This window comes from Camelina sativa, chromosome 3, assembly GCF_000633955.1.
Source record: "Camelina sativa cultivar DH55 chromosome 3, Cs, whole genome shotgun sequence".
In the NCBI taxonomy this organism is placed as follows: Eukaryota; Viridiplantae; Streptophyta; class Magnoliopsida; order Brassicales; family Brassicaceae; genus Camelina; species Camelina sativa.
In genome coordinates this window covers 6,885,043-6,900,236 of record NC_025687.1, presented here as the reverse complement: position 1 = coordinate 6,900,236, position 15,194 = coordinate 6,885,043, and the positions used below count along the sequence as shown (strand labels likewise).

The 15,194-nt window shown below is 37.0% G+C and overlaps 4 protein-coding genes across 8 annotated transcripts; 1 reads left to right on the top strand and 3 right to left on the bottom strand.

Annotated features, from left to right (window-relative positions):
• LOC109132213 (early nodulin-75-like) lies at nt 7–704 on the top strand. Its single transcript, XM_019243462.1, has one exon. The coding sequence runs from the start codon at nt 65–67 to the stop codon at nt 491–493; it is 429 nt and encodes a 142-aa protein (XP_019099007.1). The 5' UTR covers nt 7–64; the 3' UTR covers nt 494–704.
• On the bottom strand, nt 662–2,060 carry LOC104773889 (probable S-adenosylmethionine-dependent methyltransferase At5g38780). The gene is made up of 3 exons (XM_010498560.2): nt 1,908–2,060; nt 1,164–1,820; nt 662–1,087 (listed from the first exon to the last, which is right to left on the bottom strand). Exons 1-3 carry the CDS (start codon nt 1,956–1,958, stop codon nt 740–742), a joined length of 1,056 nt encoding a protein of 351 aa, XP_010496862.1. The 5' UTR covers nt 1,959–2,060; the 3' UTR covers nt 662–739.
• Nucleotides 2,929–4,213, bottom strand: LOC104773883 (cytochrome b-c1 complex subunit 6). The gene is made up of 5 exons (XM_010498553.2): nt 4,107–4,213; nt 3,922–3,952; nt 3,516–3,600; nt 3,311–3,400; nt 2,929–3,205 (listed from the first exon to the last, which is right to left on the bottom strand). Coding segments are annotated over exons 2-5 (210 nt in total). The 5' UTR covers nt 3,924–3,952; nt 4,107–4,213; the 3' UTR covers nt 2,929–3,172.
• Nucleotides 4,783–8,043, bottom strand: LOC104773869 (CDP-diacylglycerol--serine O-phosphatidyltransferase 1). Of its 5 annotated transcripts, none has more exons than XM_010498552.2 (13): nt 7,761–8,043; nt 7,243–7,435; nt 7,083–7,148; nt 6,915–6,974; nt 6,710–6,800; nt 6,540–6,594; nt 6,367–6,446; nt 6,163–6,279; nt 5,975–6,059; nt 5,796–5,887; nt 5,460–5,713; nt 5,282–5,374; nt 4,783–5,177 (listed from the first exon to the last, which is right to left on the bottom strand). In XM_010498552.2, the coding sequence occupies exons 2-13, from the start codon at nt 7,404–7,406 to the stop codon at nt 5,009–5,011; spliced, it is 1,326 nt and encodes a 441-aa protein (XP_010496854.1). In that variant the 5' UTR covers nt 7,407–7,435; nt 7,761–8,043; the 3' UTR covers nt 4,783–5,008. The 5 variants fall into 5 exon arrangements, with proteins under 5 accessions (XP_010496854.1, XP_010496848.1, XP_010496841.1 ...); XM_010498546.2 differs by having other exon boundaries at nt 5,286–5,374; nt 7,243–7,438; nt 7,761–8,040; XM_010498539.2 differs by having other exon boundaries at nt 5,286–5,374; nt 7,761–8,040.

Below are 15,194 nucleotides of genomic sequence, written 5' to 3'. Positions count from 1 at the left end.
TTTTTTTTGTTGGTGTCTAAAGGATGCAATCACGAATGTGAAGCAGCAGTGCAGTGATTTTGTGATGACAAGGAGTATCCAGTGCCGAGAAATGATTGATGATGTGCAACGGCAGATGTCTGGTCTGAGTTTTCAGGATCGTAGAAGCTCCGGCCCATACCCATCTGTGCACCAACCAACGGCTTCAAGTCCGCCTCCTCCACCAGAAACTCAGAATCCATCTCATCCTCACCCACATGCACCATACTATAGACCACCTGAGCAAATGTCAAGGCCTGGCTACACAATCCCACCCTACGGTCCACCTCCGCCTTACCATACTCCTCATGGCCAAGCGCCACCACAACCGTACCCTCCTCAGACCCAGCAACAACCTCCATCATGGCAACAAGGCTCGTACTATGACCACCAGGGACAGCAGCCTCGACCTCCTTATCCCGGCCAGAGCCCGTACCCGCCTCCTCACCAAGGTGGTGGATACTACAGGCAATAAGTTACATTGGGAGAAATAAAGTGTGGTTTTATATTCCTATTGTTGTGTTTTCTGTGAGTACTTGATGGGTATCTATCCCTTTGATATGTTTCTTGAATGAAATTGAATTTTTGTTTAATAGTGACTCAAATTCTTCATTCAAAGTAGAGATGATATGATGGATGAAAGTTGTGTAAAGCACATTATTCATATATATATAGATAATGGTAAATCATTCCTTATGGATTGCATAATAGAGAACGTATATCAGATGTCATAACAGCGACTGAGAAGGGCAAAGATCATGATGGATCTATGGGTTTGAGGCTGGAGGATGAAAGAAGAATGAGCAAGTTTGAGGGCGTAGCGATCAAACAGATCGTCGAGGATTTGGTGGCCAAAGTGGGTGCGAACGAGACCTTCCAGCACCGCTCTCAGGTACAGAACCCTCGACTCGAGGTCAGGCATAGTCCCTTGCGCGCCAATGCTCCCCAGTGTCTCTATTTTATCAATTTTCAACTCTCCGTTGCTTTTGATGATGTCTTCCAGTTCCTTTGGGGTTGAGTAATATATGGGAAGGTTGAAACTGTCCACCTCCTCCTCCTTTATTCTTCCCTGCACAGAAAAGTAGTTTAGGTTATTTTAACCTGTCATCATGCGTTCTTATTTCTTACGGAAAACCACCAAGTACCTCTCTGGCCATGTCCATGAGGCATGAACCCAACAAATCGAACTCGGATCCCGTTGAAGCCTCCTGACAATCGAGAAAACCATCTGGTACACCGGGCACAATCAGTGCCATCAACCCGTTTTCTGCGAGCTCCTGTGACCTGGCATGCAAAAATAAATTGATATCCTTCCTGTACTGACAGGAGTAGGCTCGTGCAACCTCTGCTGAAGCTCCCGTGTAGTGAATCTTGCCTCTGTTGTAAGCAGGAGAGCTTGTGTCAGTTAGCTCCGGTGGCAAGTCGGAGAGCCAACAGAGGGCGCAAGATGAATAGGCCAAGTTGAGATGTGCCTTGGGAAACAAGTTTCCATAAAAAGAACCGGGGACGCCTGCAGCGAAGTAGGGGCCTTGAGGAGGAAGCAAAGCAAAGAGTGCATTAAAATCAGTGTGGGAGACGTCGTTAAAGTAGACTTGAAACTGAGGAGTAGTGTTATTAGGCAGAGAAGAGCTGAACTTGTCGTCGAGGGCTTGGATGATGATATCTACAGCAAGAATGGTGTTGGGGCCGGAGGAGCATCCGAAGTCGGCTATTGTAAAATACGAGTAGGAATGGTCTGTGATGTCGAGCCGTCTGTTGATCCCCTTTCTGAGGAGTGCTTCAGCAGCTTCAATGGCTCCCCTCTACATGCGCACACACAAGTAAAATGTTAGTACGCATAGAAAAAAAAAAAAGAAAAAAAAAATGGAAGAGTGATGTATATAAAAGACCTGATAGGAAGAGTTGCGAGCATAGCTAGAAGCACCGTCTCCACCATTCATGGCTATGTAATGGTATGGTATGGTATGAAGGTATTACACTTTCTAACCCTTAAATAGATGATGAAATTGGGAGAATCGACATTATTGCTGTACAGTGTGAAAGATAAGATTCAGTATAATTCAGCCGCCGTGGGCCATACTGTATGGCCCATACATCTCACACTCCTCCAAAACTGTCCTCTTCACAAGTGGGCAGTGGCGGCTACATGCATCTCACACTCCACCGTACTGGTCTTCACTTGATTCCGAAAGTCCCATGTGATTTAACCATGTGATTCCGAGTGATTTTACCAGGTGATTCCGGTCGCATGTGATCGCACACTCCACCGTACGGTTCTTCACTTGATGGTGCCGCCATCATTAGATAGCATCTTTAGAGGCCCAAGATGCTCCAAATGTAGGACTAAATTTTGGCACGCTCTAAGTAATCCTAATGGCCATTGTACCAGTCCGCCTACTACCAGGAGGCTTAAAAATAATTCTTTATTGAAGCTCCAGGCCTAATGATTTGTTCAATGCATTGTGTAAGACAATACGACCGACAAAAGACGCATTCTTGTTACTAGCACAGTAACATAACAAGCGCAAACTTGAGATGGAAACTTAACATAAAAGGGTGAAATGGGAGATGATGTCTGTAGAGAGTGTCGTGCCATAAAGATTATATTCAGTATAAATGCAGACGTCGCAGGCCAAACGTCCAACACTCCACCAAACTGTCCTTTTAGAAGGGTTGCTGCATAACACACACAGGTGACTTCACTAACGACTATTATTCTCTCTTCTTCCACCTTGCCATCATTCATTGGTCATATCTTTTATAGCTCAGCAAGTTTCAAAGTGGATACCTGATGGTGATCTATAACTAATCCTAATGGTCTAATTGTAAGGCCTGAAAGTCTCTTTTTCTATTGAAAACTCTCCAAGCCTAGTGATTTGGTCAGTGCATTGACTAAGACAATAAGACCAAAGAAAGAAAGGCACACATCTTGTTATTAGGCATTAAATGACTCAAGTAGCGAAGTAACAACGTCAGTAGCAACAAAAAATATAATAAGCGCAAACTTGCGATGGAAACAAAACCGAGAAGCAGAGCCATTTTGGCAATCTGGTTTGCAGTAAAAAAGGTTCAACATCCACTGCATTTTATACATCAAATTTAAACCACATGTAGGAAAATTAAGACAATAGAGTCTCCAGCTTTCACCACTTTATCATTTTAATTTCGCAAACAGCTTTGGTGCAACCTGTAGATCCCAAAACCCAGTTTTCATTTCAGTATTCAAAATTGTAAAACAAGATATGATGATGAAACAGCGAAAAGAAAAAAAAGCATAAATCAAGTAACTTACACATTTGTCAATGCAATGGTAGTAGTCGAAATACTGGCCAGTGCAATGCATATGGCCAGAATCATCACCTTGGATTCTCTTGACACAAGCCTGAGAATTACAAACAAGACTTGTATCATTCAGCAAATGATCTTTCACAAACAACGTCACTGTGTCGAACTTAGAACACAATTTCATAATCATGTCATCAACATCGCCAATTTACCTGATATTCAAGTAGTGGCTTCACACATTTTGGTTTGCAAGATTCCTCAAGGTACTTCTTTGGATCGACAACTTCATCATCTGCCCTGAAAATATTCAAAACCCATAACAAAGGTTAGATAACTAACAAAACCCAATAATCGATTTATCTATAGAAATGTGGGAAAACCCAATAATATCATGTAAAAATTAGTATTATATGCAGGTAAAAAAAATTAGTAATAGCTAGAGACTCTAATGGATCGATCACTAAATACTATAGAGCACAATCTAAAAGTATCCAATGGTTCCAATCTAGAAATTCAGAGAGACCTATGGAAACATAAGATCCATCAACTCAATATGATGTTGAGATTGGTAAGTGGTAAGAAAATAAAGCATGGGGGAGTTTTAAGGAATAAGCTTACATGGCGAAAAGTCAACCGGAAGCTATAAAAACTGCAAGAGATAGAGATGAAAATGAAATGTCAGACAACAACAGATGAGATTGGTCCTCGTGGGACGATATCATCAAACTGAAAGCAGATCTATTATTATTATTATGAAGAAATCGAAGATCCAGTGAATTCGAATAGGATTGATTGGGCGATACCTGATGAGACTGAGAGATGGAGGAGATCGAGACTCAGATGAACCCTACAGAGAGAGATGTTTGTTTCGTTTTTGTTTTGAGTCAAGTCTTCAGATTTCTCTAGAGATCCATTTTCATTGCGTTTTCGACGGGCAACAACAATATGCTTTTTGGGCCTTATTTTCTTGTAAATATTAAAAGCCCAACAAAGCCCATTCAAGATTCCTTTAAGAGAACATATTCTTGTCAGAATATTCCTACGCTTTCTGACAACATCTTTTTTGGTTTTTTAAGCAAAGTTGGAATATTGAAAAAAAAATATATAGATGATGATGAGATATTGAGATGCAGTCAAAATTGTCGTCTAAGTTGCCAAATTACGAATTTTGCGAAGCTAAGAAAGATCAAAACACATGTGAGATGTTAGGCGGCACGGCATGTCACACTATCTTAAAATATTATCCATATTCATATATCATTTGATTCTCTCTTTTTCATTTTCTTCAAAACTATAAAATGTATTACTACTATAATATGTTTGATTGAATGATGATAATACAAAATACTGTAAGGTACAAACAACATTATTAGTAATAGCATTAATGGCAGTAAGAAAAGACCGCCGAATAACGTTGTTTAATGTCATGTAAAGATTTGCAGCAACAACAATATAATCTCAAATGGTAACAGAATGAAAGAACACATTAATCACTAACTTGATTTAACTTTCAAAACCAACATGTTTTTGTCAGATTGAGAGGGCCGCAGAACAAGTATGAAAGCAACTTTGATGCATGAAAGAATTGATGGAAGGTTTGTAAATGTTGAATTATCACACACTACCCCCTAAGAGAAAATTGCATTTACATTGTTCTTCTCCCCCCTCCCTATTTACAGAAACCCCCATATTGCAATTCACTGTCTCACCTCTCTCGTCTTCCTTCCGCAGCAATACTGATGGAGCTTAGCGTCTCTTTTGCGCTAGGATCTTCTGGATCTTCCATGTCCAACACAGCAAGAAGGCCACAAGTCCAAGTCCCACGCTTCCCCAAAGTGTCATTACCCACAATGGCATTTCTGTTGGGTACAATCCTGTTTGTGTCACCATCATACATACAACCAATGTTTGTTTACACTCTCCACACTATGTAACTGTAACCATAAACAAATAAAGCAGAGTATGTGTCAGGAACCACCTACCACTTCCAAATTTGATGCAGATGAGAAGTTCTACGATGCATATCCCCAGCGACAGCCAACAGAATGCTCCCACCTTTTTTACAGGTTTCCTACGAACAACCAAAACTGGCCAGTTATACAATACTCTTTTCTCAGCTAACACCAACCAACATCACATTTGCTATATAGCCTTACCGGTCTTGAAGATATGAATTGTATTCCCGTGTTGTTGGTATCGCTATGAGCCACCACAAGATCAGCCTATAGAGAATCACTGGGTTTCTAGGAGGGATCCACAGGCTAAACTTGAGAAAGAATGTGTTCAGCTCCACTGTCAAGAAGACTATGCAAAGAGTGAGTACTTGAATAAAACGCCAAGGTCCCTGCAGCGGATGCCACTCGTCTTTGTCCCAATGAGCTGGTGTGAACTGCCCCAGTGTCCTTTTCACCTAAAAAAAATAACACAATTCTCATCACTAGTTCAATGGCTACGACCATGCGTATGCACTCTCGAGGTTGAACAAACCCTACTTTTCCAATAATGTTAGGCTGTCGGCTAATGCCAACCCACTCATATGTCTTTCCATCAAAGTACCGTACTGTATACATTCCTGCCCAGATCCCTACCAACATTAAAACAATAGAAACTGTTATCCACAACATCTTAAAAGCACAACATATAGAATGGCTAGGTGGTTCAAGAATCATACCAAACCAATTGCATATCAAGATATCAAGAACAATACTGTCCCACCAGCACTCGTTGAAATTTGGTAACATATGCCGAAATGTAAGCTGGAGAACATAAACATACATTTTTGGTGATACAGGGGAAGATATATCTTTGTCTTAATCAAACTGAAACCTGAAAGATAAGAAAACGAAGACAGTGACCAACCTCCAATAACTCAAAACCAATTGATAGCACCCACAGAAGTGGCTGATTCCGGATCAGAATTGCTTTTCCCCACCATCCAAAGATGTGAGCCAAGAAAAACTCATCAAATATTGTGTCCTGAGAACATATAACCAAAGCATAAGCCTTTAGATGATATGAAGGTTGTATTTAAGATAAAGGGGAGTTGTTGAGAAGATACCCTACATAAAGATTCTTAAACCTGTTTGTTGGGTGATCAGGCACATAAATTCTGCAATCAGCCCCGTATGATTTCTCAGGAAGTTCTGCAGCATAAGCAAACTCAATATAAGAATGGTGAATCATTGCAGGGGTAGCTCCTCCTTGAATAAATAGCATTTCCTCTCTAAAACTCTTACCTATTCCAAGGTCAGGGTGGAGAAACTTCATGAACTGACGGGAATCATCACGTCTCTGGAAGCAAGAATTTTTCAACTATAAGAATTCATAAGAGCTATAAACCACAGGCATGCAAGCAAGGGTACTGTCCTACTGTATGAGAAGGATCTTAGGGAGGAAAAAAGTGGACCTGGAAGAGCAAAAAAGTAAGTGCAACAAGGTAAATGACGGCCATCCCATGGACTAAGCGCCAGATTGCAGGATGGGGCCTGATTAGAACCCTGCATAAAGCAAATAACTTGATTAAAGACACGGCACAAGTATCACCAACCACAGTCTACATTATAAAAAGAGAAAGCTGAATTAATTAAACAGGTGAGATGGTGTAAACAGACGTTGAAGGGGCTTGGAGCAGAGAGTAAGCAAGAAAGACTGCGATCATAGCCCACACTCCCCTAGCAAAAAGAAACAAAAACATAGTAGACTAGTTTGAATTGATGGATGCAAACGGCAAAAAAAAAAAAAAAGGAAAAACAAGATGTGGGGAGAAGGAAAGAGAGAACCTTTTGACAGATGTAACAAGATCATCAGAAGTAGTGCTCTCAGGATCAAGAGCTCCACTAGCCCAACTAATAAGTCAAAATTGAAAACACAAATTAAGGAATAACAAGAAATGGGGCAGGCAGAGCAAGTAAAAGAGGGGGAAGATAAAAGATGACTGACATGAGAAAACAAGCGCCAATGAGGAGAAGAGAGATGGTGCGAGGCTTGTAAGCCCATGCAGTCCATGGATCAAGATCAGAGTCAACATCACTACCACCACCACCATTCATTCTCCCCAAATGTTGTTCCTTTCTTCTATCTTTCCTGTACCCATTTGGTTCCATGGCCAAAACCAGCTTCTGAAATATTATTGCTGCTATAAAAAAAAAAAAAAAAAAAAAAAAAAAANTTTTAGTCGGAGATGAGATTAAGAGGCAGAGAAATTATGAAAAGAAAATAAAAGGTGAAAGAAAAGAGAGAAGAGAAAAGGGCAGACAATGGAGAGTATTCGGAGAGAAAAAAGGTACAAAGGTACAACCAGAGAGACAGAGAAAGGCTCTCTGTCTTTTGCAGAGAGGTAAAAGCAGAGAAGTTCTGATTTTTTAAGTTAAAACAATTTTAAAAGTAGAAAAGAAAATGGGTTTAGGGAAACCAAAAAAAAAAAACAAAAAATAGAGATTGAGATTGATTTGGAATACCTGAAGGAAGAACCCTAGAGAGCGGTGGAGATTGATTTGGAATGGGATAGAAGAAGTAGGAATCGAAGTAGAAGAAAGCTTCGTAGAGACGATGATGGTGATGATGATGATGATGATGAGGAAGAAGAATAAAAAGAAGAGAGGAACGGTCAAAGTAGAAAGAGAGAGAGAGAGATAGATACGGCTTCTTCTGATGCTGTGCTTATGCTTCTCTGCTTCTGTTCACGATCTGAAAACGACTCTGCTTCCTTTCCCCCCCGATTTTCCTTTTTTTTTTTTTTTTACTTATTTACCCTTTTTCTTCTTTTATATTATTCCTTTGCAATATGTTGTATGGTGATGACATCACACACAACAACAAAAATGCAAATGTGGGTTTGATCGCACTATCCATATTTGTCAAAATTCCACTAATTTTAGATTTATATAGGTAGATGCCGTGCGGTACATAGATGATGATGCAATACGGGACTTGAAGTTTTATGAATTTCTATTTAAACCATAAGTATTGGTTCATTTTATTGACCAATACAATCTTTATTTGATAAGGTTTCAGAATATTATCAGTAATGTTTTTGACTAATACAGTGTTGATTCGTCCAAAAAATGTTTTTGGTCGTTTATGATGTTAGGAAACATTTATTCCAAATTATAATAAAAATCATTGTATTTGGGCCACATTATTATCGTCGTCACCATTCGGTTTTGTTAAAATGTTTGTTTTGCATAATATGTGTATATATTATCTAATGTTATTACCTACTTTATCAATTTCATTGAATATCGAAATCCTATTGACATTTAATTCATGTTTTACCAGATGCGTCTTTAAATTTTAAAAAAAATAAAACGGTGAAATATAAGCTGAAAAGGTTAACATTTATGGTGTTGGAATGTTATACAATAATAATAACTACTAGTATATGATTTTTAATTGCAAAACCAAAAAAAGCACATCAATTGCAACATTTATTAATATTCTTATTTTAAGTAATTGATTTGACAGATATTCCCAAAAGTACAAATGAAAAGCAGAGAATAACAACCCTAATTAGTATAAAATCATTTATATATTTTCTTTTATTGAATGCCAAAAAGGAAAAAGTCTAGTATGAAATTAAAGAGAGAAGTGAAGTGATGATATAGACACCTCTCTGTGCTTTGAAATCATCACAATAACTCTAGGATGTAAACGTACAAAATGTGAAGAGAATGGACCATAAACTACAGAATAACATACGGTCATCATCTACCTCTTTTGATTAACTGCGGATAGAATTAAAACACCAATGAAATATGATAAAAGTTGGAATTTTGAATAGAAACAAAGTTAAACAGCTCATTTCCTATAACAAGACCATGCAGATAGAGACACCACTTGGCACTTGTCACAAAAATTACCTTCCTCCTCTCTTTTTTTTTTCAAAATTTTTTTTCATTTAGTAATAATAACTAAATGATAAAAAATGGGATTTGACACTAACCAAAAAAAAGTTAGCATATGATAGTTTTCTTGGGTTAAAAGTGAGAGTAAATCACAAGGTAATTAAACAGAAGAAAAGTGTGTGTTATAAACAGAGGAGAGATTATAATGATTAGGGTCAAAGTAAATAATTAGAAAGAGAGTCATTAAGAAATCTCGTTTGATGATATTCGAAATCATTGAGGTGGTAATGATTGGCAGAATAAAAAGCATTACAGCTCTAACTTGTACTAGTATATTATCACCACATTATATCATATCGATTGAGACTAATAATAATAGTGTGACAATGCTTTCGTAATAAAGTGCATACACCTGTGAGAACTTTCAACATGTAATTATGGCGCACTGTAACCATTAAGCCTATCAACTAACTGATTCACTACAAAGCAAACTTAGGAGAATTCATCTGTCTTCGCAATAAGTATAGTTTTAAGTGTTGTTGTATATGGTAAATGGTAAACGAGGGAGAGAGAGAAAGAGAAGTGTGGTCTACATCTAGAAATAATATGAGGAGGACAACCTCAAAATAGTCAGTCTCGAGTATAAGTGTTAGCATATGGAGACAAGTAAGAAAGTGTGGTCCATTGTTGTTTCTGATCCGTCCGGACGACTTTAATTATGGTTTCTACGACTGATCCACCACATGCTCCTAATTGCTGTATATAATACAACCAGTCCCTAGACTTTGGACACATTTTTTTTTTTTAAAGATAACTAAAGATCCTTATGTTTTCTGAGCCAAAGCTCAAAAATATCATAATATTGAAATCAAATCCAAGGGATTACAAGAGATATAACGATCCTCACCTTATCCTTGTAATCCCACCAAGAACATCATATCTTTTAACATGCTGGCTTTCAGGTCAGAAGATATGTCCTTGGAAACTTAAAAATGATACATTAACCACCACTTTGCTTCTTGTTAGATCCGCGCAGATCGTCCAACTGTCATGTGATCCCTTCTCATTTTCAATCAATTTGGTTTAAGTACCGCTTTGAAAAACCTTGATTTGGAAACTAAGGAACACTTTAAAATAAAAATAATGATTTAGTTGGTAGAACAAGACAATTTACGCATATTTTACTGAACATAAAAATGAAAGAAACACAAAAATACGTAGAGTATACATATATAAATACCCTCTATAACATGTATAATTTTTGCATATCGGTGAAATCGACGATCGGTAAACTTCCACGCACAAGGATGGACGTCCATAAGAAGTTGCATGTGTCTATAATTAATCAAATTAAGTAAAATCGCAACCAAGTCTTGCATGTGTATCTATTACCTTTGCGATTGTTAGAAATAGCAAACAATCATGAACTTAAAAAAAATATATATGCTATTCTAGCATACAGAGTTATAAAATAAAATTTTAAAAACTTACAAAAATATTATGAATGCCAAAAACTATATAACAAGAAAGTAACTAATGATACTTTTATACAGTTTCTGGTGTTGTTGGTCACTTGGTCTTTTTATATTTATCTCTCTGTGCCCTTAACCGAGAAGATTAAACCTTTGTATTATAAACTTTGTTGTAATGTGATAACTGATACTGAATTGGGCCTGGAGAACTGCAGAAAATAATGGTAAAGCCCATACCTTATATATTAGACTCGAGCAGAATCCAACGGAGATTGGACTGCTGATTGCTTTAACTGTGACTGCGACTTGCCTTTGTTCTGCACCGTTATTTTAGGGGACTTGTGTTGTGTGGTAACCCTTTGGCCACATCATGCTTGAAATGAATGGTATCTACATTACCTGCCTCTTCCAAATATGAATAAACGAGAGATACTCTTTTGGTCTTTGCTTTACTTTGTTTTGTCACCACACAATGCTCATCTAATTGGAGTTGGTAATCACCAATTAATCAAATTCTTGCTAATTATGATATAGAGGACAATACATCCTTTTCGTCAGTCACTTTTACGCCTGCCATGTTTTGGTGTCTTTAAAAAAATTTAAACTCTATGGCATTTCGTAACCATATTATAAAAATAAATAATGGTTTGGGGTTTTGGTCGTTGCTTAACGAATGTGTTTAATCAACTTACTTAATCCCAACTTGTGCCTTTCTTTTTATCAGTCGGTGGATTCTCAGATCTTTTGGACGGCGAAATAGAGACTTCTTTTCTCCCACTTTCTCTTTTTAAATATATAAAACCCCAAAACTTAATTATTATATTTTGCAGAATGAATACGTTGACAGCGCCGTTTACCATTTTTCTAATACTACATGACTAATGTTACTTATATCTTGCCTTCACTCTTTTGTTTATGTTTTTCTTCATTGTGATCATGTTTATCCTTAACTACATTAACTAATGTTCGATTCAAACTGTAGATGCGCACTTTTCACTTGTTTTATTTCATAGTTTTTGAAGTAGCTGTTATATTTTTTCTAATAATATTCTGTGATTTCATACCATTTTTAGTTTTAACTATTTCTATTTGTACTTACAGAAAATGTGTAGCTTGATTTTTTGACCATTTTACAAATATTATAAAATGGTAAATTTTAATTATTATTTACTGATAAGCCTGATCTTGATTATTTGACCATTTTACAAATATTCTAAAATGGTAAATTTTAATTATTATTTTCTGAACATTCTGATGTTGTTTGTTCCGCTGTTTAGTTTAGTTGCTTGCTATCTTGTTTTAAAAAATTGGAATAAATACTTTTGATAAGGTAGGGAAACCGTAGAATTGACATGATTATTGGGGGTCCGAAACATATAAAATATGAAACGTAGTGGTGAGACAACAAGTTAGCGAGGATCGTGCAAAATCTTCATCAGATCAACAAATTGGTGTCAATAAAAAATGTTCATCTTAAAATATTATAAGTTTGGTCCCCTTCGTCTAATCTTTAGATCAAACATCCACACCGCCCACTACTATTCAATATCACACTTTTATGTTCCTTTATTTGATCTAATTAATTAATAACAATAGTATGTTTTTAACATGCCTCAAGTCTCTTGGCTACGGTCACACCACCCATAAGGTTAACTGCACTCCACTACTCCAGCTATCGGCTATCGGTGTCCATGAATCTTTCCGACTAATAACATTCAATTAAATATCTTATGTTTCTTGGAATCTTTAAAGAACACAAAATGTTTTAAGCGTATAGCGAACACATACGTTTTTTACCTTTTTTATTTTACGAAGTAGACACCTTTCGTCATCATTATATAAAAAGAAAAAGAAAAAAAATTAGCTGAGTTGATAAAAAGCTATGTTCTCAGATTTTACTTATTAGCTTATTATTATCTTATATTAATATATTAGCTTATTATTATCTTATATTAATATCTTATATTAATATCTTAAATATTTTTTCTACAGTTATTAAAAGTTGAAACTTTACTTTTTGGTGGTGCACAACATACCATTTGGTTTTACGACTTTTATCAGTAAACATGGTCATAGACAGAACATAAAACTAACTGAAGACATCATGTGGTCATAGACGAAACTCAAAGGGGTGTCTGAATATGAAAGAGAGAAAGAAGTGACGTCGGTCTGTATAAAATTAGATTTGTAAATATACCAGATCACGTGTCTAACAGATTTGGTATTTATTGCTAACTTCATTTTTGATGTAATTATATAACCATCAAAGTGACTTAAAAAAAAAAAAAAAAGGAGGTCAGGTCACAATTATATTTAAAAATCTTTGAATTTATTTATTTTTTATATAAAAACATTACATTAACAAAAATCGTTTAAAAAACTTTAATAAAATGAATGATTTTTTCTACCTTATCTATATCTATTTTAAAATCATCATAATTTATAGAAAATTATCCTAAATCAATAATTTCAATTAGTGAATAAGTAAGCAGGAGTTTTCGTCTCAGAACTCCCTAAAACATTTCTGACAATCTCAAAAATCCCTCTCTTTTTGGTCTATTTTATGATTTTTTTTAAATCAAGAAATGAGTGTTTTACATTATTGTCCAAAGAAAACTAAGATAATTACAAAGATTACCTGGGTCTAACCAAAAGAAATCGGATCTAATACCCGAAAAACTGAATCGGTATCTTTTAAAAAAAAACTGTAAAATTTATGTTTAAAACCGCTCTCTCTCGTCTTTCTTCGGGAAACTCGAATCGATTTGGGTGAAACTGTAGAACTAGGGTTTTCTCGTTTTCTTTCAATCAACCAAAAATCGAGTAAGAAGATGGTGAAAACAAGGGGGGGTCGTGTGAGGAGGAGTGAGCGTTTGAAAGAGAAGAAGATCTCACAAGGAGATGGTGGTTCGAAAGCAAAATTCGATTCGCCGGAAGTAGGTGTGTCGGGTTTGAGTCCGGCGACAGTAGGAGGAGAGAGAGCTTTGAGTACGGTGGCAGAAGAAAGTGAAAGTCGAGTTTCGGAGGAACCCAATCCGGTGGTCGAAAGAGAAAATGCGAACGAAGGAGAGAAAGCAAAATCCGGTACTCCGGAATCAAGTAATCAAGAAGAAGATGATGAAGAAGGAGGAGATAACGAGAGATCTACTTCTGTGGAATCAAGAGATGGAGAAGAAGAAGAAAACGATGAAGTGGAAGAAGAAAACGATGAAGGAGAAGAAGGTGAAGAAGGGGAAGAAAAAGACGATGAAGGGGAAGAAGAAAACGATGAAGGAGAAGAATCGGAAGAAAAAGACGATGAAGGAGAAGAAGGAAACGATGAAGGGGAAGAAGAAAACGATGAAGTGGAAGAAGAAAACGATGAAGGAGAAGAAGGTAAAGATGGGGAAGAAAAAGACGATGAAGGGGAAGAAGAAAATGATGAAGGAGAAAAATCAGAAGAAAAAGACGATGAAGAAGAAGAAGAAGAAGAAGATAAGGAGGGAAGTTCGAACTCGGCAGGTAACTCGAGAAGGAGTACAAGCGAAAGTGAGAGGGAGCACGAGGAGCACAACGATGCAAGTGTAAGTACAACAAGTCTGTTTCATTCTTTCAGAATTGAATTGGAATTTGAAATCGATATAGTAGAACTGGTAGAACTGGTGCAACTAATGGGTGTAGAACTAGTAGAACTGGTACAACTAGGTGGTGTAGAACTAGTAGAACTGGTACAACTAGTTGTTGTATAACTGGTATAACTCATGTAAAACTGATATTGTTGCAGGAATCAGAGGAGGAAATAGAAGCGATGCAACCTTTAGGAATGCACTTTGAGCCTAGTCAGTACAACAAGAAAATCAAGCTATCGACAAGGTGTCATATTTTTGAAACTGTGGAAACGCTGGATAAATTAGAGCATCCATTGACTAGTTCTGAGAGGGATTGGTTTGAGAAACATCCACAATTCAAGCACATTTTCCACATGCCAAGAGAACCAAACCACAAGCTTATGGGAATGTGGTTGCTCTTACTTCGAACGGCTAAAATCGAAAAAAGAAGGAAGCATGGTTTGTTGTGAATAATGTTCCAATCCGGTATGGTCTGAGAGAACATGCGTTGATGTCTGGATTAGATTGTCGGTACTATCCACTTGATTACAAGGAAGCCGACGGTATCGAGTTTCGAAGGAAGTATTTTTTACGAAAAAAAAAAATTATACTTCAAGATGTGAGGGGAAAGCTAATGGTAATGCAACCAGATCATACTCGTGATAGGTTGAAGATGGCGGTTCTCTACTTTTTAGGAAGCATCATTGTAGGCCATACAAAAGACTCGGGGAAAGATGTTGCGGGTATCGATGATTTTGTTGTAAGAGCAGTGAATGATCTAGGTTTTTGTGTGTCTTTTCCTTGGGGGAGATTATCATTCGAGAAAATGCTAGAAGAGATTTCCCATACAATGAGGAATTTTGATGGGGTCGTGCATAAAGAGAATGTGATATGGCCTGTTCCAGGTTTCTGTATTCCATTGGAGGTTAGTTAGTTTAAAATTTGAATTTTTCTCATTGTTGATATTTCTTATAAGTGAAGCTGATTTT

Bases quoted from the DNA above. Each gene is read 5' to 3' on its own strand.
- LOC104773883 (XM_010498553.2), bottom strand. The intron at 3,401-3,515 runs GTAAATTGGCGA...TGTAATTCTCAG, and splicing joins AGCCACTACTTGAATATCAG to GCTTGTGTCAAGAGAATCCA. The intron at 3,206-3,310 runs GTAAGTTACTTG...TGGGATCTACAG, and splicing joins ACCATTGCATTGACAAATGT to GTTGCACCAAAGCTGTTTGC.
- LOC109132213 (XM_019243462.1), top strand. From the start codon at position 65: ATGACAAGGAGTATCCAGTGCCGAGAAATGATTGATGATGTGCAACGG.
- LOC104773869 (XM_010498552.2), bottom strand. From the start codon at position 7,406: ATGGAACCAAATGGGTACAGGAAAGATAGAAGAAAGGAACAACATTTG. The intron at 6,595-6,709 runs GTCCACTTTTTT...TCTTGCTTCCAG, and splicing joins TTACTTTTTTGCTCTTCCAG to AGACGTGATGATTCCCGTCA. The intron at 6,447-6,539 runs GTAAGAGTTTTA...CTTATGCTGCAG, and splicing joins CCACCCTGACCTTGGAATAG to AACTTCCTGAGAAATCATAC.
- LOC104773889 (XM_010498560.2), bottom strand. From the start codon at position 1,958: ATGAATGGTGGAGACGGTGCTTCTAGCTATGCTCGCAACTCTTCCTAT. The intron at 1,821-1,907 runs GTCTTTTATATA...GTGCGCATGTAG, and splicing joins CTCGCAACTCTTCCTATCAG to AGGGGAGCCATTGAAGCTGC. The intron at 1,088-1,163 runs GTACTTGGTGGT...TTTTCTGTGCAG, and splicing joins TCATGGACATGGCCAGAGAG to GGAAGAATAAAGGAGGAGGA.